The sequence below is a fragment of the Panicum virgatum genome, chromosome 5K (assembly GCF_016808335.1).
Source record: "Panicum virgatum strain AP13 chromosome 5K, P.virgatum_v5, whole genome shotgun sequence".
Taxonomy (NCBI): domain Eukaryota; kingdom Viridiplantae; phylum Streptophyta; class Magnoliopsida; order Poales; family Poaceae; genus Panicum; species Panicum virgatum.
In genome coordinates this window covers 41,264,756-41,279,445 of record NC_053140.1, presented here as the reverse complement: position 1 = coordinate 41,279,445, position 14,690 = coordinate 41,264,756, and the positions used below count along the sequence as shown (strand labels likewise).

Genomic DNA, 14,690 nt, shown 5'->3' with positions numbered 1-14,690 from the left:
GACAAACATGTGGTCAACACAACATCTTTTGATTGTGTCATGTGCACATGAAGGTAAGGAAAATCCAATAGAGAGGCCTCATAAGCGCCGCTTGTACGCTTTGGTCTTGGCCGACATGTTTGGCTTGGCTCTCCTCCAGTATTCTTTGATGTAAACGGTTTCCTACCATAATCAATAAAATTCCAACCTTCGACTTGAGAAAACAATGGCAGATTACATGGCTTCAGAGTTGACAACTGTTTCTTCCTCCGAATAACATTCGTGTGAGTTTCATGTCCAGTTCAATTTTGGGGAATTTTGAACCGGTGATCTTCGCGCCGCATCCGTAGTCCGCATTCGTGGATCAGGGGCTTATCCGTAGTCCCCATTCACACAAGGAGAAGGTGGCTGACACAAGGTGCTCTGCTAACCTCAAGTTTGACTTTGACAGACAACTGGACAGGGGCTTAAGCCGTGAAGAAACTATCTCGAAATGGGGGGTGCAGACGCATATGCTGAAATTTTTTACAGGAATATATACAACAGTGCCACTCTCTTGCTACAGCTACGACTATTGGAGAGAGAAAGTGAGAGAAGAAGAAGTAGTGAGCAGCGTACTAGAATGAACTCAAGTTGTAAATTTACCTTTCTCCATGCCCGCCGTCAGTTTCTTGCAGAGTTGCAGGGACTCCGGCCGAGCCCAAGCTCACGCGGAAGCGTGGCTAGCTGCTCCATGCACACGCGCGCGGTCGATCCAACTACGGTGACCGCACGCAGCTAGCCACGAGCCACGGCGATGCTGCCGAGTTGAGCACGGAGCTGAAGCTCCATCCTGCGCCGAGAGCTTGCGCACGGACGGGCCATTACTTATGCGCTGCCCTGCCTGGCGCGCGGAGGCGAGCGAACCGGCGGCGCGCATGTACGTGGAAGGGTTGACACTACTGGCTCGGGCCGGCCTCGGCAGGGCTATAAGGATGTGCTCACTTTGGCGACACAGCAGACACAGGGTAGCTTGGTGTGCAGGTCCGGACAGCGCCCGACTAGGACAAGAAGACCGAGGAAAAAGGGAACGCTACAGAATTGGTGTTGTCATGCATGCGCCCTGCAGCTAGCGGTCGAGCGGTCAGCTTTGCGTTGGCGTCCAGATATCGAATCATAATCTGCTCGCTTCGAATTCCACTTGTCCATTTCTTCATGTACGCACGTACTGTGAAGATGCCTCACGGTATCGCGTTGATTGCACAGCGTGTCCGCTCGCTACATAATAGTGTTGGGCTCGCTACTTCACTAGTTACTGGGCCCGTGATAGACCACCTTGCTGCCAGGCTTTTCCTTTTGTTCGGGAAACCGATTCCCCCCGCCTGCTCATTCCACCTTCACGGCTTCACCTCCCTCGCGAAGGGGTTTCTTTGTGTCCGTACTCTGGTGCCAAGATTCCGGCGGTGCTGACGATGGATTGGGATAGGCTTAGCGAGTACAGCAAAAATCGAATTGTGAAATTGTGACCAAGAGGTAGAACCTGAACGGAAGCGAAGGGCTTCCATGTAAACCGGGTGATTTTGGCCAAAAAAAAAAGTTTAACCAGATTATACGTCATGTTTGGATGAGCACTAGTCTTTTATTTCAAATAGACCGAAGAGGAATCTGGTTCTGTTTATCCAGCTCGTCCTAATAACTATGCTAGTGATTTCCCTTTCTTGAATCTTTTTATTCCCATTTTTGGAAAGTAATAAGTAACAATTTATTCGCACAGATTTAGTGCATAAATTCTCATGTAACTTTTCAGATGGATTTTAGGAGAGTTCTCAAAAATATTTTTTTTAGAATAGGTCCGATCATCGATAGAGTTGGGTCAAATGAAACCTGTTGTTTTTTCCCTTCGGCCCGAGCTTGGCCCGACCCAACCATCATCGGCCAGATTTTTTTGGCCCGGCACGTGGTTGGGTAACACATGACTTTTTATGTATAATTTTTCAGGTCGGGACGGATTTTTTGGATAAAAAATTTCAGCATGTGATTTCGGCCTGAGCCTGGTCCATACACTGGTCGGGTCAGTTTAGGTTGGATTTTTGAGGGGCGGGACGGATCGGGTTCGTTGGGTCGGGGGGTCCATGTTCATGTCTATTCTAGGATAACTCTTCTTGTAGATTTCTTCAAAACACAGCTTCTTGAAAAACTTGTTCATGGAGGTTTGTAAAAAAAACTTTTGTCAAAATAATTCCGTGAACAAGTACTTTTAAAATCTTCTCAAATTTACAATTTCTAACAACATTGTTTTCTGAAGTTTTTGAAAAGTTTTGAGGTGAAGGTCTTCTAAACAATTGATCTAGAAAAATTACAATTGAAAAGGGAGGGCAGAAGCAAGAATAGGCCTAAACAGTACAGTAACCGCAAGATTTTGCCACGTGCAATTGTGTAACTGCGTTGTGAGTGTCGGAGTTGTACTGTGTGATCTAAAAAAAGTGTGTAACTGCGAAAAGGACACTGTCACGCTGATGTGCATCAGTCTACAGAATTTCCACTCATGTTCCATTTTGTTTTCGTGAGTATAGCCAACGCAGTGAAGGCCTATTGCAGTTGCAGCCCATGAGCCCAATACAGTTAAGTTCAACACCAAAGCGGTCTAAACCAGATTGACAAAATCGTAACTTGGGTTCATGTAAACAGGGCCTGCTCGAGTGCTTCCAGTTTGAAACGTTGATGCTACCTAACGTCACCTGCGTAAACAACCGAAACAAACGTAAGCAAGAAATTAAGAACCCACCGCCGTCACCTCTTGTCCGGCATTCCTCTCCACTGCCGCTCCCTTCACCAACAACCAGTGCTCGGATTTCAGACTTGAGAGCTGAGAGTAGCCTGGGCGTACGCCTGCAGCTAGCGTTAGGTTAGTAGGTTACGCAGCTCAGGACAAGCAACAACTTGAAGGGTGTCGTGGACTGCTCCATCGTCAAGGAACACACAGAAATGCAGTGAAAGCGCACATGCCCTTCCCCAATCGACTAAACTAAAAGGGTCAAGATGTGGAGAGTCGGACACAACTATACAAGAATTAACCCATGAAAATTAATTGCTGACTTCTTGTGTATTTTACCGTCAAGTGGTCTCAACTAAAACAACCCGAAACACAGAACTTCTGTTAGGCGAGTCTGAAATCTGACTCTCACTACGAGCGCACGTGCATGCTTGTCGAGTGGGGTTACTGCACCAGAAGGGAACTGGTGGCACGACGACGCGGGACACAAGACAGATCGATCATGTCTGATCTCTGACGCGTTTGCGGGCTTGGCTGTGGCTGCTGCCTCCCCGTCCCCGACTCTCCGGTCCCGGTGTAAAAGCGGGAGACCACGACGCGTTCCCCGTCCGCGGCCGCTGCCTCCGCGAACGCGTGGAGCGCAGGTCCCCGCCGTGGAACGTTCCGCGAGATCAACCTGATCGACGCGCGCGAGAAGGGAGGCACCGAACCACTGGAGCTCCTGTCACCCCCGATCTCTAGCAATCCGCCCGTTCGCACTCCGTTGACAAGTTACGGTAAATCTGGTGCGGCTAGCGCGCGCCCTTTCCGTCGTTCTGGAGTTCCTGCACGACCACGACGACGCCTGACCTGCATCCGACACCACCAAACACAAACCCAGGGGCAAGTTCTGCTTGTGCAGTTGGATAGTAGGAGCAGGTTCGCCGGGCTGCGAGCCAGCTTGCGCGCGGCGAGCTTCGCGGGCTGGCTAATGGCGCGATCAAGACCCGAGAGCAGGGTACTTGTTAGCACGTGGGGCTGCGCCGGCAACGCATTGACGTTCTTCTAGACGGTCGCGCTCCCCACACCCCTGCCTCCGGGCAACTTGCTCGGTCAAGGAAGGCGCGATCCGGGAGCCTAGAATCACGGGCGTGGGGCGTGTTCTAGAATCCATAGGGCGTGGCCGGATCGCTCGCCGATCTCGCTGGCGCTGCTGCGCCCGGCTCGTCGTTGCGAAATTGCAGTCGTGTTTGGGATGGCTGTCGGGAGCAGGGAACAATTGCCACCATGCCAGATCCGGAGTGATGTGGAGTGATGCAGAAACACAATGTCTAACGCCGGATGATGTGGAGTGATGCGGGAAATTTTTTGAGTAAATTGATTTCTTGACCCTAAAAAGAGTTAAGCTTAGTTTCTTGGCCCCTTTTCATTTGAACTTTGCTATCTGGCCACAAATCGAAATTTGTTTTGTTTCTTGGTCCTTCCATTAGTTTAACAAGGTAACGGTGTTAAAACTCATATGAAATGACTCTTTTACCCCTAGCAGCAAACAACTACCTCAGGCCCTGTTTAGTTTTCAGAAAAATTTCTACAATATCCGTCACATCAAATTTTTGAACATAAGGTAATTTTTTGAAGACTTGCAGGCGCTGAAAATTTCTACCTCAGGTAATTTTTTGAAGAACCTCAGAGGATGAGGTCCTTACTAGGTCAGCGCCTCATCATTTCAAAGTTAATATTGCTGCCTGAAAATGAGTAAAGCTTCAGACATTTTCTTTTTGAACGAAGCTTCAGACATTTTCGCTTACTGTTGGAACACTCCTTTCTTTTTTAAGAAAAAGAGCAGTTGGATCACGCATTGAGATTCGTAACTCAATGATTGCGTCTCACCAGTGGGCAGTGGCTAGAAAATTAGATGCCACCGAAAGACACAGAAAATAAAGAAAATGGTAGATTGCAAACAAGGAAAGGCGAATTCCTCGCAAATTATATCCACCTACTTCGCTAATAGCCTAATACGTAGTATGTACAAAGTCACATATACAAACAACCACATGCATTTTTTTTTTCAATTTCTCCGTAGTTGCAGTTGCAGTACTCGCCTGCCAACTTCACAAATCGGAAGTGGTTGCCACCGACTTGGGACCCTCATTTCCGCGCCGAATCCGAAAAGGAAGGCCCGCATTTCCCCTGCTTTGTCTGACTTCGCACCCCGTCCTTTTGACTTGGCTTTAAACCCCACACGGAGTACTAGTACTAATCTCCCCAAAGCGGGTTTGCAGGGGATCCTCCAGGTCAAAATGGTCTTAAATTTCAAATCCCCGAATTCAGACTCGAAAATCTCCCTGTTTGGAACGGGTCGCCCACGGCGGTGGCTGCTCGTCGCGTCGGTGGGGGCTCAGAACGGGTGCGGGCTCCGGCTACCGGCTGAGCGGCCCGTGCGCGTTGGCGAACAGCCCCATGACGATGAGGTCCTGCCGGTACGGCAGGAACGTGCGCCGCCCGCCGGGGGACGCCTTGGCGCCGCCGCTGTACGACATCCGGCGCCCCGCGTCGAGCTCGGTGGCGCAGGCGGCCGTGGCTCTGCTCCCTTTCGGCGGGGGCGGCTTCGGCTTGGAGCCGGCGGCGGCGGGGGAGTGGTCCCCGTCCATGTCCCTGGCCGGGGACGGCGGCGCGGAGAGGAAGAGGAACTTCTGCTTGCCGTCGCTGCGGCTGCGGCCGGCGACGAGGTCCCCGATGCGGCGCCACCGCGCGACGGAGCCCGTGGACCTGCTCTTCCGCGGCGGCCGCGAGGGCGAGGACGCCGGCGACGACCCTGGCGTCCAGAGGCAGTAGCTGTCCGGGGCCGCGGCGTCGAGGTCCGCCGACGCCGAGGACAGGGACGACGAGGTGGAGGACGTGGACGCGACGGAGGAGGTCCGCGCCTGCTCGAGCTGGAACAGCCGCCCCAGCGGTGCCCTCGGCGCCGCCGCCGGCGCGGGCTCGTCGTCCAGGACGCGGCCGAACACCGGGTAGAAGGCGCGGACGCGGCCCCCCGCGAAGAGCTCGTCCGCCGCCGCGCCCCCGCCCGCCGCGGGCTCCCGGCTCACGGAGGGGAACTCGAACTCGCCGTCGGATTCCTCGTCGTCGGACGCCGCTGACCCGCCGTCCTCTCTGGGGACCGGGAGCTCGGCGGCGATCTCGGGGCGGCGGCCAGCCGGCCTGTCCTCCATGCCTCGCTTGCTCGTCGTACTCCTTTTTGAAATAAACATGTTGGCGCTTGTGCTGCTCGATTTCTTGGCGACTGATTGGGGGGAGAGATGGAGAAGGGAAGCAACTGCTAGTTGGTTGGGGAGGTGGGAGCGGCGTATATATAGGGGAAGCCGGCAGCGGGAGGCGACCTTCTGGAAGGGAAGGGGGCTCTGACCTCGGCGCTGATGCTCTGTTTCGGGTTGGGGTTGGGGATTCGTGAGGCGACGCGGCTGGGCCCCACGCTTCCACGTCACTCGTGATGCGCGCGGCGCGGGGGTTCGTTTCTTGCTTGGGGCGGTAGGGGACGTTGGCGTTGGCTGCGTTCCGTGTGCGTGTGCTATTTTCTTTTTTTTTTCCTAGGGTTTACACATGATCTTGGGAAATTCTGGAAGGTGGTGCGGTGCCCCGGGTCCGGGGGATTTGCCGAGGGAGATCGCGCTTGCTTGTGGGGCAAGCAGCTGCGAATCCGGGGTAGAACGCGGCCGGCTGTAGATACGCTTCGCCGCGGGGTCGTTAAAACGTTGGTGCACACGTGGCGGCGCTCTGTAAGCCGACGGCGAACTCGGGAAGGCTGCGATCCAGTCCAGTGTGAACAGAAGCAGCGTTCGCAACGGGGAAATTTCATCCGTGCACAAATTCTCTCTCGGATTGAACTGCCTACTAGTAGCCCGCATGGTCGGTTGTCATCAGCCGGCCATTCCATTACTCGCGCATGGGGGCAACGGCAACTGGCAGCACGCGCATGGAGTCGCCGTACGTACCGAACGCGAGCGAGCAACCACACGGGGAGGTTGTGAAACTCCATTGCGCCGTTGGTATGTACTTATTCTACACGGCCATGTACTTGGCATCTCTGCCACGAGACACCGATTCGAGTCTGGGCATGTGCTAGCCTGATTGCTGTAGCTCCAACCAGACAAATCGCCGAGACCTACACGCGCCACGGGCGTCGTTGCCTCGTTGGGCAGGACGGCGCGGTAGATAAAAGCGCGACCGCCCGGGAGGAACCGGCGCGCAACTAACCAAGCGTAGCCTCGCAGCGCCGCGACACGCGTGCATCGCGAGTGACGTGTCGCGGTTCCGGGCGCGCATCGCATTGCGGCACGAGCCATGGGCGGCCGAGCGAGCGCGCGCGCGGTGCCCGCGTCCTGGGTCGGTTCCCGCCTTCTTGGACGCGAGGGTGGCACCCGTGCCGTGCGGCCGTGCACGCGGACGACGCGCCGCGGGAGCCGCCGCCGCCTTCCCGGCCGAGCGCGGGCCCGGCCGTGCGCCACGCGCCCCCCGACGCCCGGAACTTCCCGCGCGGGGCCTGCGCCACGCGTCGGGCGGTCATCTCAAGGCCCTCCGATCCTTGCCCCCAGGCGCCGTGGAACGTTTGGACTTTGGGCGGCGGCGCTATCGCACGGTGAGCTCCGACGACAAAAGACGAGGATATCCCCTTGCCACGCGCCAGTTCCGCCCCGCGCGCATCAGTCATCACTCATCACCCTGGATGGCTGGATCCTCCATCTCATCTCTACTACGTACTCCGTAGCCCGTACGGAGTAGTAGCTAAGCTCTGCGTGACTACGAGCAGCTAAGCGAGTTTCCGTTTTCCTCCCGTTCTTTGTGTTGGGAGGATAATCGATCGAGGGCATGCATGAACCTGATGGGTACCTTTGTCCGGACTGTCAGTTGGCGTAAGCAGAACGATTCCGGTGACAGGCGGCCTCGTTTTCTTAGCGTTAACTCCGAGCGCAACGAGAGTTGCATCCGTCTCCGCGACTCCGCGTTGGGCAGAGCTGTCCTTCGATCCTGCGCGTGCTTAATAATTGGCCTGTGTCGCCGTTATGAAGAACCAAGCAACCTGATTTGTTCTCTCTCAACGGGCGGATCATGCCAGCAGCTCAGTCGATCTCCTGAGAGCTCAGTTGAGAATTGAATAAGCTTCTCGACGAAGCGAGCGCTCCTCAATCGAATATACTTCGTGCATTTTTATTTTTGGACAAAGCCCCCCCCCCCCGCGTACTGACTGATTGCATCGTCGGTTTTTGCATTGGCGAGCTCGGCTCGTGTTGTGTAACAAAAATCCTTCTTCTTCTTTTTAAAGATACTCAATTTGTTTGTGTATTCGAGAGAAAAAAACACAAAATAAATTGACAATTCAAAAATGTACTGGACGAATCTGAGAGGAACTAGAGGAGAATACTCACATAAATGCCAAAATTCATATCGTAGCATTCACCCGCTGTCTGTCTGGGAGTAGTTATTAATAAAGGGTATTCAGCGTGAAGCCATTTCGTGGCGCAGTCACGCCGCGCGCACGACGGCACGAGACATGTGCCAACAAAGCACTGTATCTCATACTGTACTACTCCCTCCGTTCTAAATTATAAATTATTCCAAGAATTTTGGAGAGTCAAACTATTTCAAAGTTTGATCAAAATTATAGAGAGAAATATAAAGATTTATGACATCAAATAAGTGCACTATGAAAATATAGCTAACAAAAAAATTAATGATACTTAATTGGTATCATAAATATTATTATTGTCATATAAATTTGGCCAAACTTGAAATTTTTTGACTCTCCAAAATTCTTGAAATGACTTATAATTTGAAGCGGAGGGAGTACTAGTACTACTCAATCGGTCAATCCGTTGTCATTGACCACGCGTACGTACGTTACTTGGTCAGTGGTCACTAGTACTCACTAACCGGAGGAACTTGGCGGGTAATTTCGGGCTCCATGTGGATGTGATCTGTGATTAATGGCGGCCGATCGACTTTAATTTGGTGGCGGAGGAGGAGCAAGCTGAAGCTGGCCCGGCTGGCCCTTCTTCCAGCGCAACTCGCAACGCAGCCTAGCGCAGTGAAAGGATCGAAGCCAAAAAATAGTTAATTGGGACTTTTTTCAAAAATTTTAGAAAGTCCTTAACCTAAACCAGTATTATCCAATTTATAAATTTGAAACCTATCAAATAGAGCATACTAGCAAAAGATCCTTAAATAGGTAAACACACTAACATGATTATCTTGTCTACATAGAGGCACACTAGCAAGAACAAATCCTAACCAAAGGTTCACATTATCATGCAAAATGTCCTAGTCAAACAACAATCAATTAAGAGCAAGAACAAGAACAATAAAAATTAATTTTTTGAAATAAATGCAAGGGTCACGAGACAATCGGATTTTTTCCCGTGGTATCGAGGAGTTGACTTGACGCCCCCCTAATCCACGTTGGAGCACCCACACAAGGGTATTGCTCCATTGCCCCACGAAGAAGCAAGTGATCACTAAGAATGTTTCTTCTCCATCTCCGGAACGGCGAGCTTCACATCGTGTACAATCTTCTCTTCTTGGGGCTCCCACAAACTCCAAGAGTTCACCAAGAACCTCCCGATCACCAAGACCGTCTAGGTACCGTCAAACACTAAGAGTAACAAGCTCCTAAGCCTTAAGCCTTCACTTGACCTACACTCAGTTGGCCCTAAGCTCAAGCACACTTGCTACACTTGCAAAGGTTTATTTCTTCAAGTTTGGAACACAATTAAGCTCTAGATCTTCATCTCATGGCTCAAAGCACTCTCTCCTCTTCTCTTGGGTGGCCTCAGATATTCAATGCATCAAAAGTATCATAAATGAGTCAGGGGGTGGTCTTATATAGAGTGGAGAAGACCCCATAGCCGTTGCAAACCCACTGCACAAAAATCAAAACCATCAGAAGAACCGATGGTGTGCCGTCGATTAAACCGGTCTCTCTGCGTCCAAATAGTAGCCGTTGGAACCCTGACACAGTGTGCTGGCTTGCGTCATTACACCGATGCTTGCTCCGATGGGGCATCAGTTAAACCGGTGCTGAAGGATGTTTTGGTTCACCCAAAACATCGTCTCTGAGTAATAGTACTGTTAATGCACCGATGCCTTTTTAGATGCGTCGGTTAAACTGGTGCTGAAGATGAGTTCTGTCCACCCAAACATACTCTCTAAGTAATAGTACGTCCATTAGACCGATGGCTGCTGTGTAGGGCATCGGTTAAATCGGTGTTGAATTAGATTTTATCCCTCCAAAACAAGCTCTCTGAGTAATAGTATACTTATTAGATCGATGCTTGCTTTGGGACCATCGGTTCAACCGGTGACCTAGGGTATCTTCACTTGATTCCAATTTGCACTGAGAATTTGAGCTGACGTGGGGTCATCGGTACTTCCGCTAAGCTTCGGATGCACCGATGCTCAGGCATCGGTTAAACCGGTGCTGCTGTTTTTCTCTGGTTTCAACAGAATTGACTTGGAGTGAATTTCTTCTTCGATTGTTTCATTTTCCAAGTGTAGTATTGACTTTTTTGGATTGTCTTGAGCTGTATTTGAGAGAATGTGCAAGATTTCTAAGTCTAACTCAAATTCGGTCAAGCTACTAACTCAAAAAACCCTGTTAATAGTACGGTCAAGAACTAAAAACTATTAAATCCTAGCTAAATCAAATGTCCTTCAACGCTGTCGGTACCTCAGGACTGGGGTACCCCCTCTTGCTATGTCAAGAATCGCGTAGTTATCCGTAACTACGCCCTAAAGAGCTGAGCGGCCGGACCCCTGGGGTCCGGCTTCTTGGGTCCGGAGCCGCCACTTGTCCGCAGGCGCAGGTGCGCGTGTGGCCACCAAGCTCCCTCGGGAAGACTTACCCACCTACCACATTCAATGCGGGAGACGTTAAGTGCGCTCTGCCGCAGCAGAGTCCGAGGAGACTTTTGCCAGGCTGTACTGTTGGTCGCACGTTACCAAGGTGCACAGTACAGCCGCTGGAGCCACCAACGACATTCGCATCAGTCTGCTACGCCAGTTAGATACGACAGCTCGGCGACGGAGTATCATAACGCCTACGCGGTAGACCCAACAGTCTACACCGCAACCTACACTACCTCAACGGACGCCTCGTTGATGGGACAAGTGAAGACCCCCCCCTTCGGTCAAAGAGTCTGCAATGCGATGAAGCGTATCCGGGAAGAGATTCTCAACCACTGTAGCACCATTTATGTCTTTTTCGTAGTATACTATAAATCCATGTTGGGCTCACCTGTCGGGGTCCAACGCCTGTGTACGCGTCTTCCTTGCGCTATAAAAAGAAGACGCCCGTCAGAGAAGGGTTCAAGCCGAAGAAGAGACGGGGAGGCAGAGGATAGACTCATCCACAAACACAAGAGCAATACATCTCTCGGTGGACGTAGGGTATTACGCTCCGGCGGCCTGAACCACTCTAAATCCTCGAGTGTTCTTGTGTTCCTGCTTCAGGAGTAGGTCTGAGGTATCGCTTGCACTTCCCCGAGTACCACCCTTTGGGATTAGGCGGGTGCACTATGCCACCCGGCTGTGGCCCTCCTCCTAGAGCCACGACATTTGGCGCCGTCCGGGGGGATCGCGCAAGCGTTGGCTAGATCTTCGCTCACCTCCTGGTTTCTGAGGTTGAGCTCATCCTCTGCAACGATGATGAGGAGGTGAAGAGTGGCATGGCGTCGCCTACGCCGCATGCCCTGACACCGAGGCAGTAGTGTCCTCGGAGCGGTGGCGCACGGCAGCGGCGCCTGCTGTGCGTCGCCACTACGACACCTCAGAGCCGGCACGGTGGCGCGCAGGGGCGACACCTGCTGCGTGTCACCCTGCAACACCTCAGCGTCGGCTCAAGGTTTTCTCTCAAGCAACCATCGGGAGCCCCCTCCGTCGGCATGACGTCGGCTCAAGGTTTCCTCTCAAGATGGAGCTGGAGCCGACGGCTGTGGCTCGGGAAGGATGTCTGTCGCCATCTCCCTCGCTTGGCTCAAGCCTTCCTTAGAGCTGCTGCAGACAGGCTTCGACCTCCAACTCAAGGCGCGGGGGCCCTGTGCCAGCACCAAGATGGAGCCGGCGAACGACCGCCCTTGTAAACCCGACCTCTGGCTTCATCGCACAAATAGGCGAGATCAGCAAGTGGTCCAGAGCGGTAGAGGTCCGCCCTCATAGTCCCAACCTCTGATGTACACCACGAATCAAGTAATGAAGGAGATTTGCTTTCTCAGTCCTATCTTTACATTAACTTAATGGCACTTGTCCGTTCGGTTTGACTGTTTCCTTTTTTCGTGCGGAGTTTTTCCATTGTTGCTAACGATCTACATTGAGTTGCTGGCTTGTGGACCGGCTGTGATACCCCTTCTAGCTGGAAGGCGGCCCGAACTCCTAGGGACCTGCTCCGGGGAAGTGGTGCTTGTATCCTGGGGTGAAGAAGTTCTGCGTAGCCGCTTAGCCTGGTAACGTACCCTAAGCCTACGCACTTCACTGCCCTGTTACGAGTCCCCTAGTATCCGAGGCTGCCGTGCCTAGGGGTCCAGACTCCTTTCTAGTATAAGGCGTGGTTTCCTATGCCCTACCATAAGGTCCGGTGATATATCTCGTTGGATCAATGGCAACAGCCGAAGTCCACTCCGGTGGCCCGCTCCGGCGGAGACCGCTCGCCACGGTCGCTCGAAGTCCACTCCGGTGGCCCGCTCCGACGGAGACCGCTCGCCACGATCGCTTGAAATCCACTCCAGCGGAGACCGCTCGCCACGGTCGCTCGAAGTCCACTCCGGTGGCCCGCTCCGGCGGAGACCGCTCGCCACGGTCGCTCGAAGTCCACTACGGTGGCCCGCTCCGGCGGAGACCGCTCCCCACGGTCGCTCAAAGTCCACTCCGGCGGAGACCGCTCGCCACGGTCGCTCGAAGTCCACTCCGGTGGCCCGCTCCGGCGAAGACCGCTCGCCACGGTCGCTTGGAGCCGAGTCCAGGGAAGTGGAGCTCACTCTCTAGGCGGACCGGCGCCCGTGCAGCCGCTTAGCTTGACTCCGTATCCTAAGCCTGCACCTTCACCGCCCTGCGAAGAGCGCCCAAGTACCTGGACCTGGCAACATGTGCTACGGCCTTTAGGGGGTCCGGAGCACCTGCTCTCGACATGAGCACACCAGTGTAACCAGGTTGCGTCGGAACACGTCACGATAATGGCCCCACCTGCGGGTTCGTACCTCCCCCGAGGTGGGCCAGGGGGCCACTGCCGGTACCTCAGGACTGGGGTACCCCCTGTTGCTATGTCAAGAATCGTGTAGTTATCCGTAACTACACCCTAAAAAGCTGAGCGGCCGGACCCCTGTGGTCCGGCTCTATCTCACCGGAACAACAGTACCGGACCCGCTTCCCGCTAGGGACGGGTCCGGTGTCACCACGTGTCACGCAGAAGGGAGCGCTCAGCCTAACAGCCGGGGGCCCCACAGGGTCCCGGACCCCATATACAATCCGGACCCCTCAGAGGGGAAGGAACAGTCACCCCGCCCGGGGGGGGGGGGGTCCGGAGCCGCCACTTGTCCGCAGGCGCAGGTACGCGTGTGGCCACCAAGCTCCCTCGGGAAGACTTGCCCACCTACCGCATTCAATGCGGGGGACGTTAAGTGCGCTCTGCCGCAGCAGAGCTCGAGGAGACTTTCGCCAGGCTGTACTGTTGGTCGCACGTTACCAAGGTGCACAGTACAACCGCTGGAGCCACCCACGCCATTCGCATCAGTCTGCTACGCCAGTTAGACACGACAGCTCGGCGACGGAGTATCATAACGCCTACGCGGTAGACCCAACAGTCTACGCGCAACCTACACTGTAGCATTATTTATGTCTTTTTCGTAGTATACTATAAATTCTTGTTGGGCCCACCTGTCGGAGTCCAACGCCTGTGTACGCGTCTTCCTTGCGCTATAAAAGGAAGACACCCGTTAGAGAAGAGCTCAAGCCGAAGAAGAGATGGGGAGGCAGAGGATAGACTTATCCACAGACACAAGTGCAATACATATCTTAGTGGACATAGGGTATTACGCTCCGGCGGCCCGAACCACTCTAAATCCTCGAGTGTTCTTGTGTTCCTGCTTCAGGAATAGGTCTGAGGTATCGCTTGCACTTCCCCGAGTAACCACCCTCTGGGATTAGCCGGGTGCACTACGCCACCCGGCTGTGGCCCTCCTCCTAGAGCCACGACAATCGCTTTGTAACACTTGACACTAGAAATGTCCATAATTTTTGAAAAAGAGTCCTTGGCACGCATGATTGTTTCGAATTGAGAGATTTCCTTTTATATTTCATATGTGACTAAACCAATCATTAATTTTTTCTTTAAAACACATGTTAGTTGCATACGATTGTCATTAATCACCGAAACTTATCATTAGCATCTATCGGTCTAGCACAGCGGAGACATCATCCTGCCTGGCTCTATAATTCGATCTCGCTTGTTATTGTGTTGTCACATCATCAGGTTCGCGTTCGGCTATTTTTGTTCCGACCCTCGTCTTGCGCGCCCCGTAGCGTAGGGGCACGGACGCCAACGCCACGCCGGATATGAGGGAGCTGCGGCAAACCCAGCATGCGCGCTCCACTGCCGTCCTTCATCTCCGGCGGGCCCCGTCTGATCTCGTCACCGGTTCCCTAGCTTGTTCCAACATGCATTTCCACGTTTTCAAGCAGTCACGTAACAAAGCTCGACGGCTTTTTTAGGCCCTTCCTCCGCTGCTCCGCCCGCCATGGAACGCCGAGAAGGCGAGAACACTTGACCCTGGTTCTGGTCAGCAGGCATGGAATGTTCTGTTCCAGGTCCAGTCCCACTAAAATACAGCGCATCTGCTGCCTGACGACTAGTAGTAGGATATCTTAATCGAAGGAAACCATCCAATACGAGAAGCGGTGCTCATTCCTCGTGGCGGAAAACAAGACACTCCATGATCAC

General features: G+C 53.3%; 1 protein-coding gene and 1 long non-coding RNA gene across 2 annotated transcripts; both read right to left on the bottom strand.

Moving 5' to 3' along the window:
- Window positions 1-168: 168 nt before the first annotated feature.
- LOC120709951 lies at window positions 169-951 on the bottom strand. Its single transcript, XR_005689787.1, has 2 exons — window positions 625-951; window positions 169-494 (listed from the first exon to the last, which is right to left on the bottom strand). It is a non-coding gene; the product is annotated as an uncharacterized LOC120709951 (long non-coding RNA).
- Window positions 952-4,514: 3,563 nt separating this feature from the next.
- On the bottom strand, window positions 4,515-6,050 carry LOC120707553. The gene has a single exon (XM_039992471.1). It carries the CDS (start codon window positions 5,959-5,961, stop codon window positions 5,131-5,133), a length of 831 nt encoding a protein of 276 aa, XP_039848405.1. The 5' UTR covers window positions 5,962-6,050; the 3' UTR covers window positions 4,515-5,130.
- Window positions 6,051-14,690: the final 8,640 nt, after the last annotated feature.